This window comes from Falco peregrinus, chromosome 2 (genome assembly GCF_023634155.1).
Source record: "Falco peregrinus isolate bFalPer1 chromosome 2, bFalPer1.pri, whole genome shotgun sequence".
In the NCBI taxonomy this organism is placed as follows: Eukaryota; Metazoa; Chordata; class Aves; order Falconiformes; family Falconidae; genus Falco; species Falco peregrinus.
Genome location: NC_073722.1, coordinates 122,399,199 through 122,426,543, shown reverse-complemented (window position 1 = coordinate 122,426,543; position 27,345 = coordinate 122,399,199). Strand labels below are relative to the sequence as shown.

Below are 27,345 nucleotides of genomic sequence, written 5' to 3'. Positions count from 1 at the left end.
GTGGAAAAGGGGACAAAACACACACACCCCACAGACAGCTTCAGTTCTTTGCATGATCATACCCCTGGACAGCTTACTCCAGCATCACAGCAAAGTAGTGACCAGTCCAGCAGCATGCTGAAGCCACCAGAAACATGAGGAATGGCTTGCAACATTTTGTCCTACAAAAAGAGAGGAGCTCACTCACTGTTCCTGCAAGATGTCAGCAACCAAGGTGATGTTCACAGAAAACCACAGCAGGAACACAGCTCCATTGAGCTGAGCAGCAGGTCCACAAGAGATGCAGACTAGAATGAGCCTAGGCTATGGGACAAGATTACCAACACATGGAAATGTCTCCACCATATCTTCTGTACCTGGTAGGAAAAACTCTGCTAGCAAGAAGTTCCAAACTGGGCTTCACAAGCTAAAGCTAACAAAAATCAAAGCCAGCATCCAGAGGACTCATCTTTTCAATATTTGGGTTCAGCAGGATGCAAATGCACATCCCTGCTGTGTACACTGGGTATTTTTCCTGTGTCTATACAGAGGCCACATAAGACAGCCAGATGTAAGCAGGTTGCACTAGAAGGCTTTGTGTGCTCAGAGCTGTATGGTATCAGCATCATTGTGGATGCGGCAAGTGACTCTACCTGGTTTGTGCAGATAGAACATAACAGAGAGGACTTGATCTGTCATGTAACTGCTCTTGATCAACACTGCAAAGCCACTCTCTACACAGAAGAACGTGTTCCTTGGCTGGAAGCCTGATGAATATTTAGAGCCAAGGAACATGTCGTTTAAAAATGATAGTAGAACGCAAAGTGAATCACAGACCACGGGCAAAAAGGTTTGAAAGAAGGAAGAAGTTGTATGAGCATTTTGGAAATAAGATGTACTGGCAGAAGATACAGAAATGAAGAAATTCTTGATCATCTGGAATGGTGACACTCAATTTGTTCTGTAGTGACAATGCCCAGTGAGAACTGATAGAAATGAAGACTTCCAAAACCGGTGTAAAAGACACTAAACTTTTCTCTGGTGAAGGGCATGGATGCTGTAGAAATCACTTGCGTTGAACCAGAAAAGTCCTCAACAGCTTTTAGAAACTAAGAGATTTTTACTCTTACAGAGACTGCAAGTTACATCCAGCAACCTCTTATTCCTGGCGTGAGCCAGGGAATGGAGAAGTTTCTTCCAAATTAAGCTGATGGCATACTGTTTAGCTGGTGTCCTGACCAACCGTTTAATTTGCTATTTTCAGCAGCCTCATACATGTTGCCTCTTGCTTTCATCTTGCCCCCACTGGTACTGATGTGAAGTGCTTCTTAATTTCCATGAGAGCAAGGCAAGACTTTCACACATTTTTGCCCAGCGGGAGGTCTTACACAGGGAGCCTAGTCCCACGAGATGTGCTCAGCTGCTGGCAGCCCGCTCCCACTCCCACTGACGGCACTGGCAGTCCTGCGGTGGTAACTGGATAAGGCCTGTTTCAGGCATGCCTTCCTGTGGCAGGAGGCACTTCCATACCTGAGAAGGTCAGGCCTCGGGACTTCATCTGCTCTCACAAATACCTGCCGGCTGCTCTCTGTGGTGTGCAGAACCCGTGTGCTGGGAATGCATGACTACAGCCCCTGTCTGGATAGGAGCTGGGCAGAGGATTAACTCTGCATTCAGTTCAGATGTAATCACAAGCATATCAAGTTGTAAAGCATCACAACTTTTACAATTCTAAAAATAAATATAAGCAGTTTGTTTCAAACCGTTTGGCAGCCAAAGGGCTAATATATTAATAACATTAGACCAACAATACCCCAGAACAATAACTATGGAACAATAGATTCTATCACTTCCGAAAATAGCCCTGTTTAGAAAAAAGAAACATTTTAACAAGAGCCATGAACCAGATGTAGTAGCTTCTTTATAGGCTTCACAAAGTGGAAGGCTGGTGTGATACCTCTGAAGTCAGAAGGGAGCTTCTATGGGTGGGAGACTGGACTGCACGTTGCTGACTGGGACATGCTTAGACCCTGCGGGCACAGTTTGGTCTAGTTGAATGCATGCATTATTCTGAGTTTTTCTTTCTTGATCCTGCCCGCGCTTATGCAATACCTTTCTCTGCAAGTAGAGCCATTGATTTGTTAACTTTCCAGTGTGTGGTACTAAGCAGCATGTAAGCAAGCGTGGCTTGTAGCCAACAGCTTGGTATTTCAGCATCAGACCTTGTTGACAAAGAGACTGGATTGTCAACGAAGTTAAACTTGAACACAAAGTAGCGAGAGAAATAACTGAAACTCCACTGATGGCACAGGATGAACTTTTCTGGTCTTCACCTGAACATATGGATTCATGCCAGAGACAGTCTCAGATTTTTTTTAATATTTTTTTTTTATCAGAACCATAGGAATATCAAGCTTATGATTAAAAGTTCTGAAATGTGTAAATATGATGTACTGCAGGGAGGTGGCCTGACCCTGTGTACCTCTGCAGGAACACTGAGCAGCCAAGTCCATTAAGGATTTCTAGAAACTGCAGTCCTCCTGAGATCCTTACTACGACCTGGTTGTTCTGCTCTGAGCACCCACGTAACACCAGTGAGCTCCAGCCTCCAGTCACAGCGTAGACGTGGTCCAGTGCTCTGCTCACTGGCCAAGGCTCTGCCCATCCAAAGAACCTCTGGCAAACTGTCAGTACAACACGAGTGCCCCACCATAAATAGGGCCTTCATATTTAAAGCAAATATGCTTGTGTGTGTATGGGGGAGAGGAGAAAATCACAGGACTGATGAGCTACGATTACACTCAGAAATAACAGTTTCCTGTTCAAACACAGAGCTATGTCTCTTCTTAGTACAACTACCTCATCCCCAATTGTGTCTATTAAAGACAATTACTGGGGGAGACAGATATGTGTAACCAGATGTGGAAACAACAGTCATGTTATGCACAGTGCCATATGCAGTTTAAATTCTTCAGGGTTGAACAAGTTACATATAAAAAAATAGTGTGTGTGTGTGTTTGTGCACAGAGGAGCAGCTGTCAATGGGGAAATCCCCTTAGCCCACTTTAATCCTATGTTCCACAATTCCCAGGGATTAAACAAATGCACTAACATTATTTACTGTAATGCTCCCTCCCTGGGGGGCTTCAGTCCATGAAATCCACTCCAGCATTTGCAAGCTCCAGTTGTGAAATAGGCTGCGCACATTCTATATTTGGTAGCTCACAAGCACTCTTTTGCTTGGGCCCAGAGTGATGAAAGGACAGGAGTCAGGAATTCAGCTCCAGCAGAGGCTCACAGGGAGCAGGATCAGGCTCAGAGTGGAAGCTCCTTTCTCACTGCACAGGTCTTACATGGGCACCAAGGCATTACAGTGACTGCTGAGAGGGACAGTGTTCCCAGGGCTATACAAGATGCTTTCTTAAAATCAAAGATGCTGCCACAGTATTATTCCTCCCATCTACACACTGGGAGTATGAAATGAGGCTTTAAACCCAGCTACACCAGTAAAGCCTCACATGCCTTCTGCTTTCCTTTTCCTATGATGAAATACGTTTGAACCTGGGTACAGTCCCTGTGAAATTAGTGACAAGGAATCCATCCATTCAGCTGCACAATCCTCACAGTCGCAATAAGGCTGTGAAGTGCAAACTGCACAATGCCATCAAACTCTTAGGACCATCTGGGTTCAATTGATGACCGCAGTGTCCAGCAGTAACATACAGAAGTTTCAGGCTGGTGTTCCCAAGAACCCTCCAACATATCTGCAATGCTAGCTGACTGCTCCATCTCTTGCTTGAGCTTCCTGTCTAAGTTTATTATAGCTTCTTCGAGGACAGTAAATATTAAATTCTATATTAGGTTGTCCTTGCCTTGAATTCATATACAGTTTAAATACTTTAACTTAGATGATTGCACCAACTCAGCACTACAATTTGAATTACTGCTGCCACAAATGAGATGGCAAGCCACAGTCACAGGGAGCACACCCTGAAGAAGCCCCGCTGCTGTTAGTGCAGGGGCAGGTTTGACCCTGGGTCTTTCAGGCAGCAGCAAACAGTACTGAGTTCAAAGGCAAAGGAGTTTCAGAGAATCACAGAAAGGTTAAGGTTGGAGGGGACCTCTGGCGGTCACCCGGTCCACCCACTGCTCAAGCAGGGCCACCTAAAGAAGGCTGCTCAGGATTGTGTGCGGATGGCTTTTGAGTGTCTCCAAGGATGGAGACTCCACAGCCTCTGTGGGCAACTTGTTCCAGCTCAGTCACCCTCACTTGAAAAAGTGTTCCTGATGTTCAGTCGGAACCTCCTGTGTCTCACTTTGTGCCCTTTGTCTCTTGTTCTGTTTGTTGTTGATGCTTTTTGCATTGCTGACGTGATGTCTCGGGCTGGAATCTGAAGCCTAGCTTTGTCAACATAATCACCAGGCAGGCGGAGCTGTATTGTGCAGAATGCAAAGGAAATCATTCTCCATAATACGAGATTCATATAAGGACTAATAGTTCAGAAGCTATATAAATCCAATCTGACTCTGCTCCCACGGCACTGCATTTACAAACATATAATTTCATCAGCTCCAATATATTTGTTTTCCAATTTACATCAAGGTCATAACAAAAAGCTATACTCATGTTACTGCCCTTCATCCTGCAACAGCTTGCTTACTGCAGTAAACCACTCAGTGGTGAATGCAAGAGGGTATTCACACGGATAAGGAGAACCCCCATGCAAAACCTTCTAGGCCTGGGCTCTGAGCCTCTGCTTCTTTCACGCAGTTTACAGTCAGGAACATGAATAAGCACCTGAGAGAGAAAGAGGGAGAGGAGCAGGGTGTCTGTGACCAGTAGGCCCCGTGCTGCTGAGGTTAAACATACTGGAGGAGGTGAGATTAGAAATCTCCCATCCATCCATCCCCCTTACTCCTCCTTCCCTGCATAACTGCAGTTCATTTCAGACACTCTGCCTGGAATGTCAGCTGGCATCTTCTGGGCTTCACAGAAGCACTCGCTGCCATTCAGCACCACTTTTTCCATTTAAATTCTGTTTTCACGGGTTCCCTTGGAAAAGCAAGGCACCGAAGACTGCTCTGCACTACAACAGCATGGCAATAAGGACTCCCACTCCCTCTCCTTGCTGCCCACATTGCTCATTCACAAAATCCCACTGCCACCACTCGTGATGTTACACCTTGCTCTCAGAGGAGCAGCAGCATCAGCATGCTGCGCTGACCTCTTCATTAATCCTGGTCAGGGAGGCATACCTGGACCTTTTCTTTAGGATCTATAGTACCATCCTCAGGACTGGACCTCTACAGGTGTTGTACCAAAGCAAAAATACAACTGGGATCCTCACGGAGGAGCTTCACAACTGCTGCCCTCATCACGTTTCTAGAGAAGGGGACACCAGTAGCTTTGACCCTTGAACACAGAACGAGACAACTCTCTTTGCCTCTCCAACTGATGCCATAAACAGAGTTTTCAAGGGGGAATTTTTTTTATTTCCTGTCTTACTGTCATTTTTTAAATTGCTGAAAACGGCAGGGTTCAATGGATTACTATTCGCAAACACGTACCTGCTCCTCTGGCAGAACAAATCGAGTAATTTCTGTTTCTGCTTGAGCCTTCGGCATGCAGACAAAAACATTTTTTATTCATCAGTGGTAAAAGGCTACAGCCATTTGACTTTAAACACAGACATGCTTCTGGGCTCTCTTCCAGGAAGTCTGTGTCACCCAGGCTTTAGATCGATATGTTTGTCTGCAAAGTCACCCTTTTGATCTGTAATTTTTCATTTTGACACAAGAAATGCCTTTTGGTCAAACTTCAGCAGTCCATTACATTCCAGGCATAATGGAAATGGGAATCACATTGCTGTAGCCATGTGAAGATTTCCACAGTTGAGGTTTATTTACTCATGGGTTAATTTACTCAGCCATATATTTAGGATTCAGACAATACTGCCTATAGTGTTCTCCTGCCTCATCTAAGATCACTGTCTCCTCCTCAATTGTTTGTTGGTGGTCTCGTCAGCACCCGCACTGTTACAAAATATTTGTACACTTAGCTGTCTAATCTGCAGGAAACGTCACTGCAGTTTCGCGTTGCACGCCGAGCATCCTCCCAGCTTGGCCCTGCTATTTACCATGTACAAAGGCAGGGCCCGGCTGCCCCGACACCAGCCCCGCTGCAGAGAGCAAGGGCTCCGCCAGCACATGGCCCAGCTGGCTCAGGCAGCCTGCTCACCCCTGGCACACCACGATCTATTTGCACAACTCGGCACATGTCTTTTCTTTCGAAGTTCAAGGTTTCAGGGCTTGGGTTGTTGGGGTTTTTTTCTCTCTCTCTCTTTTTTTTTTTTTTTTTTTTTAAAAAAAAAAAGGTGTCAGCCGTCCCATGGAGGGATACCCAAAGAGCAAGAGAGGCTGGAATACAATCTAACACGTTATTAATGGGAGAAGAGGGTCTGAAGAGCTTTTGCGGCAATCCCCCTGCCCAGCTCCATACAGCAAGATCTGCGCAAGGCTTTCGAATGATCTCACTACTATTTCTGCACCAGACACACAGCTCCTCCTATGTTGCTAACACACTGGTTTTCAGTTGCTGAAGTTTGACCCTGGGGAGGACGCAACAGACACTCAGGAGAGTTGCAAAGAACTGAAAATGTTATTATAATCCGAACAAAGAACATTATGCTTTTAGTCCCCATTCACATCTTACCTTTCAAAAGCAAGCATTTTCTGTCAGCCTTTCAAAAATACATATAATACACAATTCAGAAATACTGCTGTTAAAATTGAGTCATTTTAACACTTATTTTAAAGGGGTCATGAAGATGTCTGGATTCTGAATAACTGGTTTGTCAAACCAGAAATGTCAGGAAATTCTGTATCTAAATATGGCCAAGATTTCTAGCATTAACACATCTTTTAAGTACAGTCATTGTAATGTGTTTTTATTAGGTAATTAAAAGGGGCCTCATTTAATAACTCCTCATTTAATAGAGGTGTTATATTCAGAGGGAGGCTACTCAGTATTTTCTGGAATAAAATCAAAGATCTTAAAGCAACTCAAATGGGGCACCTAAAATTTTTTATGTTTTTGGTCAGGACTTGTATCCAAAATAAACAGCTCTCCCTCACCCACCAAAAAAACCCAAACCAAAACCATCTCCAGCACAGCTATGATCAGATCATAAGCATCTTGATTAAAGTTCATTGGCACTTCAGGACTTTAGCTATTAAATTAAAGCCAAAATCAAATTTATTGCCTGAATGAGTCAGAAGAGGGGGCCAGGAATCTGGGAGGTGAGAAAACACGTGATCTGCCTCAACACAACCTTGTCATGCTGGGAGCTCCCACAAAAAGCGAAGGTGCGGAGACACCAAAGAGAGGGGAGAAAGGAGAACCAAAAGGCCCCATTGGTGCCCACACCAGCAACCCAGGAAGGGAGGGAGTAGCAGGACCAGCTCTGCCTAGGTGTGACGGGCAGAAAATTTTATACGGGTTTTATTTTCAGGCTGGATGTTGCTCACACACAGGGTCAGCTGACACAGTCTAATTACCTTGCGCAGCTCTCTGCTAACTCACATCAATTGAGGTCTAGCTGTTGATTTCCAGCTTTGTTAACAAACCATGCAGTGCTCCTGTCCCAAGGAGGCAGGTCATGCACAGCACGCGTGCCAGGTGACAGACACGCGTGGGGCCAGACTTTCACACCCTGAGCTCCTGCTGGAAGTATTCCCCCAGTTATCTTAAGTAACTCGCAGCCTCCACTCTTGCCTCAGCCAGGGCTGTTCATACTTTGTCTCCAGCAGGCTCAGCACAGCACCTTGCCCTGGTGTAAACTTTACATGTGAGCCCCGAAGCACAGCTGCATACCTTCTAACAAGCCAACCAGAACTTTTCAGAGGTGACAAACTCCTCCGAAAGCTTTACCTGTTGAAATGTGGTATTTATAGCAAGGTCCCCGCCCATTCTTTGCTGTACAGGAACACCTCCTTAGCTTTGTCTGGACTTTCTTGACTCCTACAACCAACACACCATTTTTCAGTCACACTTTGAGGGTGAGCAGGGGCCTGTATCGCAGACCAGGACTGTGCTGTGCTGAGCAAAACCAACAGCCAAAAAAAGATGGTCCTGAAGACTGGGAAAAAACACCTCTGCCCTGGGATTAGCTCTTCACAGACACACTGGGGAGCCTTGAAGGCAGAACTACATGTTACAGAACAGAAAGGATCTGGGCAGGTGAGCTTGTTCCAAGAGTGAAGATGTACATCAGTAGTCCTGGTACAGAGCTTTCCTGTGGGCTCCTCTCCAAGGAGCCATATACAGAGTCTGCAAAGGACCTTCCTGACAAGACACCCAGGAGCTAGGAGTGAATATTCCAGTTCTGCAGAGACTGAAGTTAAGCAACTGGTAAGCTGCCTGGATGTGTTATGGCCACAGGGAATGGCAGTGCCAGAGCTTTATTGAAATATCTGGTTCTTGGTCCTGGGTTTGTGGCACACGTTTGGGCAAGACTAAACTGCTCAGGTTTACGGGATGGCAAGCCTGTTTCAGGGAGGACCGTGGTTTCACAATTGGTTTCAACCAGAAACAAACCCACAGAATTCTGAAATTCTCTGCAAAAGCTGCAAGACGGCTTTTGAATCATTAGAAACATTTTGGCTTGACATTCTGATGTGAGATGCTGTAGAAAAATAATAATAATACAAAGTCAAAATAGGGTGTTTCAAAGCTAGAACTTTCGTCCTCAAAGGCCTCCAACAAAGTTGACAGGATTTTGACAGCACTGCATTTTCCAAGTAAAATGGTGTCTACATTTTTCTAAAAAAGTTCTAAACTGCATTTCCTGTTTTTATATCAAAATGTACTGTGGCTTTTTTTGCAGCTCGTTAATAACATACTGTAGAACCGTTTTCCACAAACCTCCCCAAACATCTTACACACACACACTTCCAATGCTTATTTAGAAAGACAAATAGCCTCCTACCCACCCAGTCCCAGGCTAAGTGTGGCACATAAAACAACAAAAGCCGGCTTTTTCTACGCATCGAAGGAAGCAGCTAGTTTTTTGGAACAGGGTCCTCAGCTCTTCCCAGATATCTGGCTATTGCAATTTTGCAATGAAATGTCTCTATTCTTTACATATTTTAAGCTGTCTGAAAGCAGCTTAAGTGATGTTATACAGAGCCAGCAGAAATGCCCTTGCACATGTGTGAAACTTGTATTAAGAACCAAGCAATCCAGGCCAATTCTGGTGTAAACAGTACAACTGCACGAAGCTTTTCCTAGCCGTATTTGTTTACTCCAGGATTTGGCCTCCCTCTATCATTTAAGGACTCTCTATGTGAGAACTACACCAATCCTCACACCTACAAAGCAACAGCAAGAGGGATCCATCACTCCCCAGCTCACCCAACACTTCCCCCACAGCAAGGCAGCACAAATATCAGCTTTATTTTAACTATGATTCATTGCAGTGAAGACAACTGTCCTGGAACAAAGCGCGGCGAGATCCCTGCGGCGAGGCGGCGCTTTCCGTGCCCCTTGGCACAGGTGCGGTGCACGGCAGCGGGGCCGCACCGGGGCCGGAGCTCCCCCCCGCGGCCTCCGCCCCGTGGAGCCCCCCCCGCCCCCAGCTCTGTGGCAAAGATCCGCGGGGATCGCGGCCACGGTGGGAATCCACGGGGGCTGGCGACCACGCGGCGGGTCAGTTGCCCCGCTCCGCGGGACCCGCCGCGCCGAGCGCCCCGGCAGCAGAGCGCGGCCCCGGCCCGCAGCTCCCACACCCGCCACCGAAAGCAAAAAAGAGCCGCAAACGAGGCGGCGTCCGCGGCCCCCCCACGGGGGGGCTGCCAGCGCACCGCGCTGCCTCGGCAGGCACGGACGGGGTTCGAACCCGCGATCTTCGGTTTACGAGACCGACGCCTTACCACTTGGCCACCGCGCCCGACGGGCTAGCAGCACCCCCGCGCCGCCAGTGGAAGCCGGCGAGCCACCCGCCCGCCGCCGGGCCCGGCCGCCCGCCCCGGGGAGCTACCTGCGGCGGGACGGGCCGGCACCCCCCACCGACCGCCGCCCAGCCCGCGCCCCGCGGGGCAGGGGCCGCGGCACCGCAGCACGCCGCCGGGCCGCCCGCCCGGTTCGCGGCGCTTCCTGCAGCACGTGCGGCGCCGGGGCGGGGCACCGCGACCGGGCGGTGCCGGCCCCGCGGAACCGCCCAGCACGGCGGGGCGGGAGGGCGAGCGGGCCGTGCTGCGGCGCGGGCCCAGCCGGCCCGCGGCCCCCGTGCCCCGAGCGACGCCGCTCAGAAGCCCCCCAAATCCCGCCGGGTTCGGCCGGCAGCACCGGCGCGGGCAGCTCGGGAGAGACCAAGACATATCGGTGAACGTTGGTTTTCCTGCCTCCTAGCCAACAGTCGCTAGTGTTTGTCGCGACAGAGGGGAGCCGCGCATCGCTACGGACACGCCTTGCCGCCTGCGGCACGAACAGCGGCTGTTTGGTATGAAAAAAGCCCGCTGCGGGGCCCGCCTGCCGCCCGGCCGCTCCCGGGGCCCCGCACCCGCTGGGGAGGGCGCGGGGCGCGCCCCGCTTCGGGGGCGGCGAGGGGGCAGGGAGGCCCCCCCGGAGCGCGAGCCGCGGGAGGGCGCGAGCTCTGCGCGCTCCGCACCGCCCCGCACCCTCCGTGCGCCAAGCAACAGCGTTTCCACCCCGTCCCGTGGGACGGCATCGGGCGGCCTGACAGGGGGCTGTGTCGGGAAGTGTTCCCTATATTCAAACTGAATTTTCACGTTTTACTTCAACCCCCTTATTTTCTGTTTACCCAGTAAAATCATAATAGCATCAATCATAAATACAATACTACATTATTAATATTTCCTCCTCCGGGTTTCCAGTTACCAAATATTTAGTCTTATGGCTAATGCTTGGTTAAAACCCAAGAAATGAATCAGCTCTCATTTTTATCACCACTAGCTGTAGGGCAGGAGGGAAGAATTTGAAGTTTGTGGTTTTGAACCACTGTTTAGCTTCGCATTGAAACTTTTAATTCTGGTTTCTAGTTTTCAGGCATTGCTGGGCAGCAGAAAGTAATCTGGTATTTTTTGGCTCACATACTTCTCCTGAATAACACAAATCAAATTCAGCAAACAAAAAGAAAATTAAAAAATCCAGGCACACTTAGAACCCACTATCGAGCTGACATCTCATAATCCCTCTTTGCACCATATACCTATGAATTTGTAACCAGACATCATTGCCTGTCCCATCAGATCCAAGTTGCACAACCTTTATTGCAAGAACACATACTGCGTTTGCAGTGTGCTCCTTGCACAAATAAATAAAACATGTGAGGTCTGAACAGCTCATGCCAAAGAGGAACAGTTGCTTTCCTAAGGGTAAGTCCCCTTTTTAGGTGTTAACACAAATATTGTGCCAAATATTTCCAAGCTGGTCTCTGATGCTAAGGTTTGCTTTTTTGATGGTACAGTCGCTTGGGAAGCCAGCATCCCTGCGATACCCAGAGGCCAAGAACAGCAGGATGGCAGGAGCCATGGGGGTTGCAGAACTCATGGCTGGTTTTCAGCCACGTCCTGCACCCTCCATGGCTCTAGACTTTTGCGTTTCAGGTGTTTAACCACATCCCTCCACAGCCATCAGCCCTGGCAGCGGTGATGCAAAGAGCCTGGCCCTTCTCTGCTGCGGGGAAGCTCTGCTATACCTGCTGTCCTGGCCAGCAGCTCACCTGCATGGGGGCTGCTGGGGGGGGGGGGCAACAGAGCTGCATCTTAAATCCATGCTCATACAGTATTTCCACCAGTGAAAGCAAACTCCTCTGCTCCTGCTTTGCTTCAGTGCAACTCTGCAATTCATTGCTTTGCACAGCCAGAGCTCAGCTCCAAAGTCCACCCTTTGATCCGAGAGGCTAAAAGGACAGGTTTGGTCAGGGTTATTTCTCTGTCACACAGGAAAAGTGCTCTGGCAGACCAGAGGATTATTGAAGGGCTGACAGCAACCCTGCCAGGTGACTGTTTGTGTTTTAAATAAAAGCCTGAGCACATTAAGAAAAGCCACACAGTGGCCAAGAGAGACAAGTGTTTCATAAACCACAACCTGCTATTTGTTTGCATTATGGTACAACAGGGAGAGCATGAGTGCAGCCTTTCAGCAGCTAAATTCCATCTACCTCATTTGGTACCACAGCTCAGGTCTTCCTTCTTTTCAGAAACAGTCTTTACTATGAGTTGTAACCTTATGTTATATGCTATTGCATCAAAATATTAACTACCTTGTCTGTTAGCAAGATAAGGTACAAAGATCTCAGTGTGAGGGAATAAGGGTTTAAGCACTGTGCAGAAGACGTGCTGACACGTATCACTGCAAAGTTGCTTTAAAGTCACCACTAACCCAAATAGTTATAGTTCTACATCTGGGACAGTCTTCCATTTACTAGTCATATGCTCTAACCCCTCTATTGCATGCAAAAAGCAGCTGGGTCCAAGGACAAAACTTACCCTGAGTTATGCAAGCTAGGAGAGTCCCTGCTGCATTACATCCATCAAAAAACATTTAGAGTGAAGTGACACATCCCAGACCTCTGCCATCGGAAATCTAGGCAAACAGTGAAACATGGGCCATCAAGAGCAGCAAACAGAGCAAGGGAAAGCATCAAAGTCATGGCTTTGAGATTGCTATGTTCAACAAAATGTGTCTGCCAAGACAACATGAGGAGATCAGAGCCTGCTGCCAGACCAGAGGAGTTGGCTAGTGTACTCACTTGCGCTCACGCGAGGTGTATTTCCTCTTTGTAATGGCTCTCCTTGCCACCATCCAAGTTTTCAGGAGTCAGCTCCTGCCATCTATTTCCTACTTTGCTGCTGCCTTATTTAACCTGTCTGGCTTCAAACTTTTTCCCTTCCTCCCTTCCCCCTCAAAAGATAAGAGCAAGATAAGTCACCTCCCAGGGAGTTCTGAGCTTTAATTCCTGGTTGCAAAATGACCCAAGAGTCTCTGCTCTCCCCAGCCCAGGAGGAACAGCATAATTTGTTAGAAACTATTACAGACTTTGTGATACATGGTGTTGATGTATTCCTATCCCCCGAGTAACAGCTGATTTACTTTCCCAGTGTGTCTTTCTTGCGTACCAGTGAGTAATTGATCTGGAAGTAGGTCAGCAGTACAGCATGTTAGCCTGAGCTGCTGAGAGTTGGGAACAAAACTGCTCCGTGTCTCTCTGGTAAAGCGGTTTAGCATACACAGCAGGGAGCGTTCTTTGAGCCTGCTGTTATAAATCTGAATATCCAACATCTCATTGCCATGAGGAATCTGGGAATGGGGAAGCCTGAGAACATAACACATAGGTATGTTGCTCAAAAGATTATTCATACGCTGTCTTTGCTCTGATTCCCCAAATATCTGTACCGACTGGGAGAAAAGCTGCCCAGCAACCACATGGGATGATCCTGTAAAAGACATATACCGGGCTTAGAAACTACTGACAGCCAAATCAAAGGAGTCTGCAGGCTACGATCACTTGAAGATCATAAAAATGCTTTTTAAAGGAAAACATTTGCCCTGCAACTCTTGCACTGATCAGTGAAGTCTTTCAAAAATTCCCTTCCCCCATTCCTTGCTTTGAGCCCAGGTGGAGGCAGAGAGCATATCATGTTAGCCTCCACCTCAGACCTTAAATAATACCCCACAGGCCTGGTTCTCTGGCTTTACATCCTTCAATGTCATTCCCATGGGTGCAAAACAGTCACATTCTTTTACATCAAGGGTGCAAATGACACCTGACAAAGAAGCAGGCTGGGGGTGGCAGCGGTAGCTTTTCAAGAGGCAAACTTTAAACCCACTGAAGCCTCCTGTGGGAGGACAGCCATGAGCCATCTGCACCCTGCGGCTACGTCAGCATGGACTTTGCTGGCATTTCCAGGCTAACCCTGATGGTTTCCCTCTGGCATGCTGCTGGGCAGGTAGGATGGGGCGGTGACCTGCACAGGGCTATTTGAAGAGACGCTTCACCCTGGGAGTCTTCCCACCACACCACAGAAAGGCGCCATTTTTCCCAGTCAGAAGCACCCAGCACCTCTGTAGGCTAGCTGCGGCTGCCCCTCTGTCAGCAGCATTTTCTCAGACTAACAGGTCCCTCTTTTCAGTAATGGCGCCCACAGACACCAGCCCCTGGGCCAGTGCCCCTGAGGTGACCACGCCATGGTGCCCTCCCCTCACTCCACCACACAGACCTGCAAAAAGTAGCCTTGAACCTGAACAGCTAGCCACTGAGATTATTTTAACTGCTAGAGTGGAAAAAAAAACCAAAGACCAGAGAAGAGGCCGGTAGGTCTGGCAGCTCAAACAGGAGAAGATTAAAAAAAAAAAATTACCTCAGTGCTGGTCAAGGCCTGCAGCCACTGGCATGTCCTCCGCCTTCCTGCCTCATGCACAGCTCGCCTCACTGGGGATGGTGGCAGGGGTGTCCCAGCCTGAGCCCACACCGGAGCGAAGGTCTCTGCTTGTCCCCACCGGCTCCACACACCACACCGCCAACGGGCCCCAGCTCCCACCACCACCATGGCCCCTCACGGCCAGCTTTGCTTTCCCGCTCCCAGCAGGCCTCACCCAGGCACACCTGGGAGCGCAGCTGCCCCGGGGGCCTGGCAACGGGCAGAGCTCCCCGTGGGGCCTCCCCCCAGCGCAGGTGAGAGCTGTTGCCATCAGCCTGGCCGTGACCCCCGCTCCCCAGTGCCCCGTGGGCCCGCCAGGGCGGGCAGCACCGGCCAGGCACAGGCCATCCCCACCCCAGGACATGGCTTCAGGCTGCACCCTCCTGCCGCTGCTCCCCAGGAAAGGAGTCAGAGCACATGCTCATTAGCCACATGGGTCAGTAAATAATTACATGTAAGTCAGATTAAAAAGCTGGCTCCGGACCCTGCCAACAGCTCACAGCTGGAGCTCCCATCAGCTGCACAGGAGAGCACTGTGGGTGGAGAGATTAACAGGTCAGTCCCGGGAAGCTTCAGCACTGTGTGACCCACAAAGCTCACGTTGCGGTGGCTGTCGGATAAGGCACGTACCGAGACAAACTCATTCCCTGGTGACATCCGTGTACCTCAGGCGAAGCTGGCCTTCGGGCAGGCGAGGGCAGAACCGCGCAGTCCTGCCTCCACCGAGCACAGGGGCAGAGGAGGGTGCCCACCACGCCCAGGGATGCGGGGCGAGCAGGGATGGCCAGGCACCCGCTCCAGACAAGGCTTTAGTCATGCAGGGAACGCAAATAATTTATTTACATGTCTGATTGTACATTACAGCTACCTGAAAGGATCCACACGAGCAAGGACCTCTTTATTGTCCCCAGAGAGTATTTCAAGAAAATACAGAGAATATAGTGTAATGGCACATTGCAACAGTACTAATGTCACTTCACTCGTGTCATAAGTTACAGAACGAGATTAAAAATAGTTATATGACACTTTTGCTGCCTGCTTTTTTCAGTTTTTTTCAGTAACAATGGAGTGAGTAGAGTTTGCTCATTTTCAACCAAGCAGTCTCTGAAGTAAAAAACAAACCCACCTCCTTGTTTCTAAGGCAGCTTTATAACCTGTCAAGCAGGTGCCAAATTCACTTTAAAGAATTCTGCTTCATGAGAATGGAACATATTATTTTACAGATTAAAACTTTGTGTTTTGGGAGATTTAGGGGATACTGATGATTTCTTTCTTGTGACTTACCACGGTTTATTGTCTCCCTGCATCCAGGGGCTGGTGCGTGGGGTATCCATAAACCACAAGGTGTGAGGGAGGGAACAATTCAAGCATCTCACCAGATGAGGGGGTCAACGCTCAAGAAACGAAAGCACCGGCTCAAGAAGAGGTTGGTGGGATGGAAGGACACTTGTAGGACCCGGTCCCCGATTGCCAGTTACAGATGGCCCATCATAACGCATCTGTTTAGCTTCCCAAATGTTGCAGGAGAGTGCAGTGCTACAAACCCCAAGGGAAGGAGCTTATTCTACAGCTGCCAAGTTGTGAAAAGCCAGACACCCCATTTCTCACAGCCACAAGAGGAAGATCTCCAGTCATACAGGACTCCTGTCTTCAGGAAAAGCTCCCACAGAAGCCAGGGAGGGAACAGATGTAAAGCATTTTACCCTCTCCAAGGATAGTCTATGAACAGGTAATGCTATTTCTCTTTCCATTTCAATGGGTAAAGTAAATCACTTGCCTACTCCCACAAAAATAATCCCAGAACTGAAGTTAACCTGAAATGGGCAACGTGTTCAAATGAGATTTTGACCTGGTGTCCATTTCAAGTATAACACAAAACAAATTGGCTTTAGTGTGAATAAAAACTATAATCACCAAGTTAGGACTGTAACTTTTAGTTAGCTGTTTTATTGTTTTGAATTAAGCAAAACCAACAAGTGGATGGAAATCGTCTCATAACAACACTTGAACAAGAAATCTGGGGAGTGTGTGTGTGTGACATTCATTGCCTTACAAAAGAGACCAGCCATCTGACACAACATTTCTAAAAGAAGACAAAGAACCGCTAATTATGTAAAATTTCATTTGCTACGTAATTTAGACCATGACCTAGTGCTTCTAAAAAAACCTGTACAAAATGAGTATTTTTTACATCTCATAGGCACATGAATACAAATCTGATCTATTTTATATATACACATGTACATTACATGAAAACCAGAGATGAAGATCAAATGAAAAGGTGTATATAAAAAGTGCCCCAAACGGGAGATACAATGTGAAAATAAAATGTATTCTTCACAACAGAGAAGTAAAAGGCACAAGTACTAAAATATGTAACCATGCAAAAAATATAAGTACAGCAACAAAGCAAAACAAATGGCTCCCACAACTGATTTTACAGTAATTCTCAAAATATCTCAGTATTTAAACATACATCAGTGCAAAATTTACTGCCCTGTAGCACACTAGTGTTCACATTGTATGATATTCTTTGTTCCCCTTCTGACTTCCTTTCTCCAAAGCCAGAATAATTCAGCTACAGATAAGGTATTTAATAAAACGGGGCCGATGCTGGGTAGTGTAAGAAGATCAGTGCTCTGTCTGGGTGGAAGAGTAACTGCAGCCCTCCTGCACCCCCTACCATCTGCATATTGAACGTGTGCCTGCCAGAACAATCACCTCTGTGCCCTTCACCAGGGCACAACGGGCTTTACGGAGGCTTGCCAGGGTGAGTATCACTGCTGAGAATGGTGATGCAAAAGCTGACAGCTCAGATATCACAGTTGTACCACTAAGAACACCTACATAAAAGAGAGATACAGGTTCTAGGGGTAGGTATCCAAACTATACCACAGAAGTCCATGTTTGTTAATATATGTTCTCATTAGGTTTAAAGTTTAAGTAAAAAGTAACCTCGCTCTCATTATATGTTTGGATAGGTACTACTCTCGCAGTTGAACAAAAGTTGGAGACTTAAGCCAGTAAGCTAAAAAAAAAAAAAAGTTTAAGAACACAATGTAGCCTGTTAGCTGGCTCCACACTGTGGCAAACTATGGTACAGTGACCCTAGCTGCAGATGTTTCTGTCATTATCTGTAAGGTATGCTGAGTAGGCTGAGCTAGCAGGGCTGTGCCTTGCAGTGTCCAAGCACAGCATGCAATTGGATAGCTACAGAGAATCAAGGCAAAACTTATGGGGACATCCCAATGATCCCTTACCTGGATGGACTTCAGGATTATTCACCCCATGTGCTTCCACACAGTGAGATTCGGCTACAACATTTTGCCACATAGATGGGACACCAATTGTTTTCAGAACCACACAAAACGCACAGACAGAACTGGCCTGGTATAAAGACAGGGCTAAAATTCTTTGCTGCAGTAGCTAAAGCCAAACTTAAGCAAACTGATCCTCCCATCTGCTCAAAGTGGCTGCTCCAAGGTACACAGACACTCTGATAGTGGGCACAGTGGCTGGGGACAAGACCGAGGATGCAAATGTCAGCAAACATATACTGGGGAAGAATCCCACAAAGAAACAACTCTCTTGCACATGAGAGCAACTCCCAGTGCATTAGGCAGGATCACAGGATTCAGACCAAACACCTACAGCAATCCTTATCAAACTCTAAAGGTACATGCAGAATTTCATTAAATAAGAAACCCAGACATGCCACATGCTTCAACAGCAAACTGCTCCTAGGATCGATATTTTGAGTTGAAAAATAGTGAGAAAACAACTCAGAGGATGCTGCAAAGGAACCAAATGCCAGCAACTGTTGAACTATATGCTTTGAAATCAGCTGTGTTACATCACCTGTCATGCCTTTTTGACAATGTTCCTCGATAACAAATGACATAACGAGAATACAAGCATTGCTACTTATAACAGAACCAATTCAGGAACTACTCAGTTAAAGTTTAAGTCAAATTTTCACTTAAATCAATATAAGCCAAGCCACTGATTTGGCAAGTGTTTGATCAGCTGCTACTTCCTTCCTTCCTTGGAAAAAATCCCTCAGAGCACACCATACAGTATTTGTTTTAAGAGAAAACCACTGTATATTCACTGCCATTAAAGAAGAAAAAAAAAGTATTCATTTATTTGTAAATTCTAGTTCTTCGATTCATCACATGTCACTAGCACTATGATGCAGAGACCGCTGAACAATGACTGATGTAGCAGGCCACAATGTATGTTTATATATTAGCTTCCAAGCCCTCAATTGCTAACCAGATTAGGGAGCCTAAATACCATAGGCCAAAATCCTTTCTGGAAAGTAATGCAGTTCTACTGAAGTAAATGGAGCACTGCTGCCTTCAGACAGCAAAATATTTGTTGATACACATATCTTTCAGAATTGATAACGCTGTGTTCAACTCCCTACAGAGCTGGCTGAGAAACATCTGAGTTTCTCCCAAGACTGTAACAGGAAAGTTGCCAGCAAAAGTGTATTGGATTATTTATTTTTAGACTTGCTACAAATTTGCATATTAAAACCTCTTTAAAAATAGATGGGATGGTTACAATTTGCATTTGCCACTGTTGCACTTCAAAACATGACAAAAAACTCAACAGCTTGAGTCTTTAATAGAAGTTATTAAAAAATCTGAAAAGTACTCCTTGGATGTCAAGGTAGTTTTGAATCAGCATCACACTCCAAAACCAGAACTAGGCAGCAGCTGAAGGTTCATGTCTGGAGGGAAGCAGCCAACATTAGAAAAATCTTGAGACTACATTTCAGGTACTCTTAAGTGCAGGTTCTGAAAGAGGTATTTTTTCTGCAGCAGGCTGTATGTGGGATTAGCCTGATGGACAGCTTCTAGCCAGAAGCAAGTAATTTTTTTTTTCACTGTACAAAAATACCTGCAGTGGTTTGCAGCTGGTTTGACTGTAATACCACTTAGCTTTTCATAATCTACAGTAGAATGAACTAAGGAGCAGATCAAGATACAGTACCTTGGATTGTGTTTGCACCCCTAAGGGTTAAATGAGAAGCACAGGTTTGACACAACAATGTTCACTGCGTTTGAGTATTGCTAGAATGCGATGATACCACATTTCTGTGTTTGATGTTATTTACCCAGAGAAGCGAAGCCATTGTTCCACCAACAGTAACAGACACAGCCTGCAGTTCCCCAGCTGGCTGTGAGCACAAAGGAAACCCACAGTAAAGTAGTAAGAAATTTACCAGAGGACACTAAAACTGGTGCCTCCCTATCTCCCACATCTCCTGTCCATTCTGCCAATGTGTCTGACACTTGATCAAAACATACACTCTCCGCAGCGTCGATATCAGATTACTCTTCTCTCTTCCCCAATGACCCATCAAGTGATCCCTTATTACTGAGTTACCTGGCATGTCATAAAACGTGACAACTCTTCTGGGATGGAAGGGTTCTCCAAGGCTTAGACTGCAAGACAAATTGGTCTAGTATCTGTAGTTACTCAGTCTAAGAATGCAATTGCTAATTAGTATTTTTAGTAGGTAGATATAGAGAGAAGAAAATGTATCTGCCAGTGAAACGCCTCTCTCACCTCCAACTCATAGCAACTACCTGGATATGTATTTGAACAATAACAGAAAGCAGCACTACACCAAGGGCACCACAGGAGCAGAAGTATAACTCCTTTATGCAATAAAACAAAGCTACAAACACCACCAACATGGTGGTAAGGCAACTCTTCAAATGCAAACACTGGAGCAAGGAAGAGCTTCTAAATGCTAAAAGCGGATGGGTACACAGGTAAACAAGAAGTCCGGCAAGTCTTAGAAAATCCACTGCTGGATAACCTTGGCTAGAATACCGCTTTCAGCCAGATTTAATGACTATTTGTCACTATTTGTGACTGTTCACCTCTTACATATAATTACCTGCACAGAAACTTGGCTATTGCTACAGTCCTGTCTTCTGTTCATGTCCACGGGCTCTGTGGTCTCAGTGAAATAAGCCAGGCTCTCTGCTTCCCGAGTGCTCAGCATAACTCTCAGTGAAACAGTCCTCAACATTTGCTGATGTTCTACCTAATGGGAATGGGGCTTAGATTATTAACATTTTGAAGCCAAGTCCAGTTTACTTAAAAATATTTAGGGGAAAACATTCAGTTACCAGTCTGACCTGCAACAGCTTCACTCACATGCACCATGCAGAGGGACACGCCATCACTAAAGTGCAGGTGAAGAGTCCTGTAGGCAGCGTACTGTAAGTAGCACCACGCTGGCTTAACTGTTCCTCTCCTACCTTCTGGGCAGCACATCCAGAAGCAGCTACAGGTGGGAAAGGCGCATGCATGCGGTGTCCATGGTGTTCCACCTGCTTCTCCACAAACAGAAGCTGCTGCAGTTTAGCACAGGACATTTTACACCAGCCCCAGGTGACAAAGGAGTAGTTTTTAAATCCCTTCCTCCAGATTATCCTAGAGCCTCAGGAAACCAGCCCCGAGACATCACTGTTTGAACAAGACTGTACCATCTCTCCCAGAGCACTTAAGTCTCAGAGACATCTTTGTGTGCTGGGGTGTTGTGTCCAATAATTATTCCTCTGGTCCTTTTCACTTTCCAGTTACTTCACACCTGCCTAATGCAGACCATAGAAACAAACTGGTTTTATTTTCTTGCCTTCAAGAAAGCCTGATTTCAGTACTTCTCCGCTTCCCATGACTCCAGTAACACATCACTGAAGGCAAGAGCACAGAGATTGCAGAAAAAAAAAATATATTTACATTCATAATGAATACGTGTTTATGTATTCAAATTCAGGAAAAACGCATCACATGTACACACCAAGATACATCAAGAGAATACGAGGGGCAGAAGACAGCAAGAAACACACAGAAAAGCACAGTCATTCTACTGTAACGTTCTTCTGGGGAGTGTATTCAATAGAGGAAACATCTCTATGCACTGGGGAAAGCCAGATAATTGGGCCTATTTTTCTGTGCCAGTTGGTGTGAATTAAAAGTGTCAAATTTTTACTTTAAAAAAAGTGCATGGAATAAAAGGGTTTTTTTAGTATTCAACTAGCCAAACAATTCCATAAGCTCCTTATATAAGCTACATTATTAATTAAAAAGGTCCTAGCCCTACAGTACACAGATCCTACTCAGGAGAACACAGGACATGTTGAAGTCCACCCCTATTTAAGGCAGCATTTAAGCATTCACTCAACTTTAAAGCTTATGTCCTGTCCCACTGACTTCTATGAGCAGTCACAGTACACATTTAAAGTTAAGCACCTGCACAACTGCTCATCTAAATCAGGATGTTCCCTATTCAGAGTTTTAGGTATGCATGTGTGTACTCAGTCTAGACTGGCAACATCTGCAAGACTAAGCTCTTTTTCTTTTTACTGCCCTATAGGTAAAAGTCACTCCACATCAGACTTCTCTCCACCACTGTGTTAGGACCCAGCCAGTCCTCTCCATAGCTTGCCCATAAAATGTCTATCTCGGGTGGGAAAGCAACTCAAGACATAATTTCAAGGGCTGCTCGTCCCACTAAAGTGAGTATTTTTTTTTATTTTTTTTTTTTTGTAAGAACTGGAATGTCTTCCTTCAGTGAAATTGTTAAAACTAAGGGTGAGGGGAAGGGGAAGGATCTCAGAATTCACCTTAATGGCCCACAATAAACCCCTGAAAATAGGGGAACAGATTTGAAGAGCTTCTTAGCCTCATTGCTACAGGAACCCTGACGTAAGAAACACACATGCGCATACACGCTGAAGAGCAGGCTGGCTCAGAGCATCCCAAAGCAGGCCTCAAAGTGATCTCGCATAAAAAGCACTTTGTGCTGACAGTGGCAAACAAGTGGAGGGTGATTTTTCACAAACAGCAACAGTTCTACAATATCTTCCTCTTCTTCCCTTTTACTTGGTGTCCTTCCTTTTCCCCAAAGTTTGTTTTTATCATCTTATATGTGGTTTCAGTACTAAAACTAAATCAGATAGGAAATTACACAGTCAGCACCAGTCAGGAACTGAACCTGGGTATGCTAATTGGTTTGTGGTACCCAAATTCCTGGAAGAACGAAAGAACAATTCTTGCTCCTAAAGTTAGGGCCACATCCATATGTTTCCATTGTCTTTTTTACCTTTACAACTAGAGGTAGAGTCATTTTGTCCAGTATCTAAACCAGCATGATCCAGTTATATTGTTATTACATTAATATACAGTATCCATCTTATCACAAGTATTGAAAGTGCATGGAAAAAGTCTAACCAAGCCAATCCAATGACAAATAACAGTGTACCAAACATCATATAAACACACCCGCGCACCCACACTCACACGTAGTGTATATATATATTTATAGATTAATTTACAGTATCAGAGTGTTGTTTAGATCCAGTGGCATGTGCAGAAATATCAGGCAGTTGCTGCTTTTTCTTCTCACATTCTCTTCAGTTCTTTATTTCCAAGATAGATGGGTTGTGGTCCAGGATTGCCAAAATGATCTTGTCCATATACTGTCGCAATCTGTAGTTTATCTCTTCCTGTTCTTTAAGGGCTTCCATGAGCTGAAACGTAACATTTTGAAGTTACTCTTGAAATATTCTCACTAGTTTACATAATAGCATGAAATTCAGACAGGTGAGAGACCAGTGCCTGCTTGGGATCACCAAGTCCTTCTGTGATAGGTATTCTACCTCCAGCTCCTCCCTGTATCTGTATTGGAAACAATCTGTATGTTAAAGACCTTTACTGTTACAGAAGGATCTTTTTGGCAGGTTGTTTGAAATAAATTCCTCATCAACCTCCTGCATCCACGCCGTGCGCTGAGATGAGGGAGCTCATTCAAGAGCTTCATGACAACTTTTTTTCCTATCTACTGAAATCTGAAGTACATTGCATGAAAGGCTGAACAGAACAAGGATTTCAGTATTTTGCACTGGAAACAATATGGGCTCCCTCTGTACCATGTGCATACTCTCTCAAAAAACTCCCAAACAACACAGCTACATACTCCTCAAGAACAACCCAGTGAATATTCTATGTTCTATATTAAATACATGTGTTTCACTAAACCTTTGAGCTGTGAAAGGCCCCTCAGACTCTCCAAAGACGAAGACTGCTTGCTTTTATACTCTGCATGCTTAATGCCAAACTGAAAAAACTGCCCAGGACTGCCAGAACCCCAAATTCTTCTAAAGCTGATGTGATTTAGGTGTCCATTTTCATTAGCCTTCATAGAAGTCCCACCCTGAATCTGCAGTTTCTTACCTTCATTTTGATTATACAGGACAAATGGCACAATAGGAAAAGTCTGTGCCGGTCTGTGAGGTTTACTATGCCTGGGCCACAGCTGTACAGCACTCTTTCAGAGGAGTGCTGAGCATTCCTTGCATGAGCCGGAGTCATGAGATTCAGAAGGAGAAATAAAGATTTTTCTTGACAATAGCAAAAGCCCAATTTGCTTTCACCCGATTAGAGTTCAACAATTAAACAGCCTTCCTTCACAGTGCTCTGGTTCAGGCAGAAACTCAAGCACGCACTTCAGGTCAAGGGACTGCACAGGACCTAAGGCTAAAAGGGTCATTCAGGTACAGGCTGGGTAAAACGGTCTGGCTCAGGACCCCTCTTGAAGAAGAAATGGGAAGTTCTGTCCAGAAGTAGTAAAGCATAAAAGGCAAACAATTATTTTCATCTCCTTTATCACTAACCTGTCTTTTTCCCCTGGGAGCTCTTACATGGCCTGATCTCACGATCTGTCCTAGAGCTTAAAGGAAGCTATACCAGCTTGACTCAGCCCATATACAAATGGGTCTCTGATAATATCTTCCAAAGCATTATCAGACTATTATTTGCACACCACCTATTTTTGCCAAGAATTCAGCTCTGCTACAGGGAATATATAGGTCAAATTTAGATCTAAGTGCAAGTTTGTTACTGAAGGAACTTAGAACTAAATCTAGAACACAAAGTATAAACTTAAATGACTAGCTATGGTAATTTCTGTATGAAATTAATGTCATAATATCACAATACCCTGTAAGATAGAAGATGTTAAAATAAAACCATTATAAAGCACTTCACCAAGATTCTAATAATGCCAGTATTTTGAGACACACAAATGGAAGAGCTATATTAAAAGCAGCATCCAAAACCACTTAGATTTAAGGCAATCTTCTAACACACTTGATCTGCAAAGCAGATTTTTTCTGTTGTTCATTTGTCAGCTTCAGATAGTTCAACCTTGACAGTTAATTACACCGAAAAATGCATATTTTTGGATGCAGTACTTGATTTAAGAAAAGCGTATTACCTCATCTCTTGATGCAGAATCAATTTCAGCAGCCAGTGACTGGGCTTTTGTTTGCGTTGCAAAGAGATTTTTAGCTTCATAAAGACTAAGACTTAGGATCTGTCCATTAAGATCATCATTTTGGTCACGAAGTTTCTGATTCTCCTATTTAAGGATGAAGAGACATTGCTTTTAAGTTCTTCCTAGCAGGCTTCATTAAAAAAATAAATTTTTAAAATCACAGGTAGCTTGGATGGCATACGGTAAGGCTGCAAGTTTGCAAGCTAACAGCAACTCTCCTATCAGCACTGACCAGTCCTCCCTGCCTGAATCATAGATGTCTCCTATGTGCACAATTTACATCACCTGCAAAGAAGTCCTTGTCAGATGCAATGCAGGTCTTGTGCTTATGTGAGAATCTAAACACAGTGCGCTAGAGGTTGCAGGTATAGACATTTTTCAAAACAGTCCTGTATACATGGATCAAGAGGCCCTTCCCTGCTCACCTGCTTCAGCCGTTTTATTTCGTGCTCCATTTCCACCTCTCTGGTTTTGGCATTGAATTCGCTCACGCTGGATGAAGAGCTTCTCCCACGTCCAGGACGCTCACATTCCAGCTTGTACAGCTGCAAGTGCTCCAGTTCCTTCCGCAAGTCTTCAATGAGCTGTGGGCATGCAAGCAGGCCATGTCTCTCCAGCCCCTGCACAACCAGACCTCCCTGTACGCACCCATCTCTGTGCTGCACCTCTGTACTCTGACACAAGCTCTCTGTGAGCCTGGTTGAGGCCAGACAGTCCTACAATACAGCCACATGCTCTTCTACGGAAGCCCAGTTCACTTAAACCTCTTGAAAGCTGAAAGTGGCTCTGGTTTCTAAGCTTCATGTCTGAGCGGTATAATTCCCCTTGCAAACATAGTAAAGGAAATGCTAGGGCACACATTCAAGGCTGCAAGTTCTCAAAGAGCTGTAAACCCTTTGGGTCAGGGATTGCCATTTATCAGATATTCTTGCAGCATTCATTGCACTATGGGTACCCCTCCCATAGAAACACAATCCAGTAATACATTCACTGGATATTGCATTTCCAGTGTTCATTCTGCCTGTCCATTCTTTTCAGATGGGCTTCCATGCAGATGAGATGCCATTGCCTGGTCTTACACCACTCCTGACACCTACCTCCTGTGTGGCTTCCCTCTCCTTGTTAAATTCCAGTCTGTTCTGCCGCAGCTTGTCCATCATTCTCTTGTACAAATCCATCTCATCCTTCAGTCGCAGACTAGTGTCTTCCAACCTATCTGACATGCGTTGCCTTTCCTAGAACAAATGGGGAACTTCATAGCTAGCTTGTAAGTGCATGAGCCATCTTCAGTTTTACAACACAAATCTACAGACACAGCTGGTCCTAAGGCTGGCATGTGTCTCAGGGCATTCCTGCCACTAAAGGTAACCAAAGTTCCAATTCCATTAGTCACCTCGTTTAGGGAAGGCAAACTAAAGAAGATGGGTCAACCACTATATGAGTTTGCTCTTACACAAATCAAGGTACTGTTAAATTGGTCAAGCACACAGGAGTTTTGTTACCTCATCTAATCTCTCAGTTTGCGATTTCAGTCGTGTGACAGTGCTTTTCAGCTCACCATTTTCTTCTTCCAGTTGCTGAACCCTGCGTCAACAACAAAAATCCTACAGCAAATGCCTCTTCAAGAATGCAGACACACAAAACAGCATGCTTTAAAAAGTCATTTCACTTGCACTTGATAAAGAGACCAGACAAGACAGTCCTTCTAATCTTAGTATTTTTTAATCACAAGCTACTGTGTGCTTTTTGTTTGTTTTTAGGGCCAAAAATGCTAGACTGACCCTCAGACTGTTATGCTTCTAACAACAGGTATCTAAAAAGAATTAAGTATGAAGAAACAATTGCAGACACAAGTGTTTGCTACAGCTGGTCACAATTCCCTCCTTGAATCCATGCCAAATACCCAGCTAAGCTGTCTCCATGGGCCACGTGGATTAAAGCATTAATGTAAAGCATCCTCCAAGCTTTTGGGCATTAGACATGCAACTGCACAGCTACTCTACCGAACTACTAACCTGTAACCATCTGTGCACTGTCTGGTTGTGAACAGCCTACATTTCCATGTAAAATGTAAAAAGTAAAATGAAGAAAAGAAGAATTTTTACTCTGTTCTGACTGGGTGGCACCAAGATGTTAGTTACCTTGTATTTAGCAGTTCAATTTCAGTGCCCTTCTCTTTTTCATACTTGCTATATGCTTCTCTATGTCTCTTTATCTCTTCTTCCAGGGTCTGTTCTGCTGATGTTTCTTGGTCTTTCAATAGTTCTTCCAGCTCATGAACTCTAAGGAAACCAGATCTCATTAACAGCTTTACAAGTACTTTAAAAAAACAAAAGCATGCAACTTCACTGCTTCTCCCTTTCCTCCCCATTCCTTTATGTCATTCTACTTCACCACCTTTGCTAGCATTTAACCTCCTCTAATATCTCTCATTTAGAATTAAGTAGTATCAGTTCATCTATTATTCTTTCATTCTCCGTCTCAAGAAGCTGGGACTATGACCCAACCTTCTGTCTTGCTATGTGCAAGAAAAACAAACCAGGGGCAACCTGTCTTGTAAG

At 45.6% G+C, this 27,345-nt stretch overlaps 1 protein-coding gene and 1 non-coding gene across 5 annotated transcripts in view; both read right to left on the bottom strand.

Annotated features, from left to right (window-relative positions):
- Window positions 1-9,854: 9,854 nt before the first annotated feature.
- TRNAT-CGU (transfer RNA threonine (anticodon CGU)) lies at window positions 9,855-9,926 on the bottom strand. The gene has a single exon. It is a non-coding gene; the product is annotated as a tRNA-Thr (tRNA).
- Window positions 9,927-16,339: 6,413 nt separating this feature from the next.
- Window positions 16,340-27,345, bottom strand: part of RAB11FIP4 (RAB11 family interacting protein 4) — a 130,383-nt gene continuing 119,377 nt past the window's right edge. For all 4 annotated transcript variants that reach the window (XM_005230706.4, XM_027777260.2, XM_055795744.1 and 1 more), the window contains 6 exons: window positions 26,926-27,066; window positions 26,287-26,368; window positions 25,882-26,019; window positions 25,210-25,368; window positions 24,725-24,868; window positions 16,340-22,979 (listed from right to left, as the gene is read on the bottom strand). In XM_005230706.4, coding sequence (XP_005230763.1) covers window positions 22,863-22,979; window positions 24,725-24,868; window positions 25,210-25,368; window positions 25,882-26,019; window positions 26,287-26,368; window positions 26,926-27,066 — 781 coding nt within the window. In that variant the 3' untranslated portion in view covers window positions 16,340-22,862. The remainder of the gene's footprint in view (window positions 22,980-24,724; window positions 24,869-25,209; window positions 25,369-25,881; window positions 26,020-26,286; window positions 26,369-26,925; window positions 27,067-27,345) is intronic.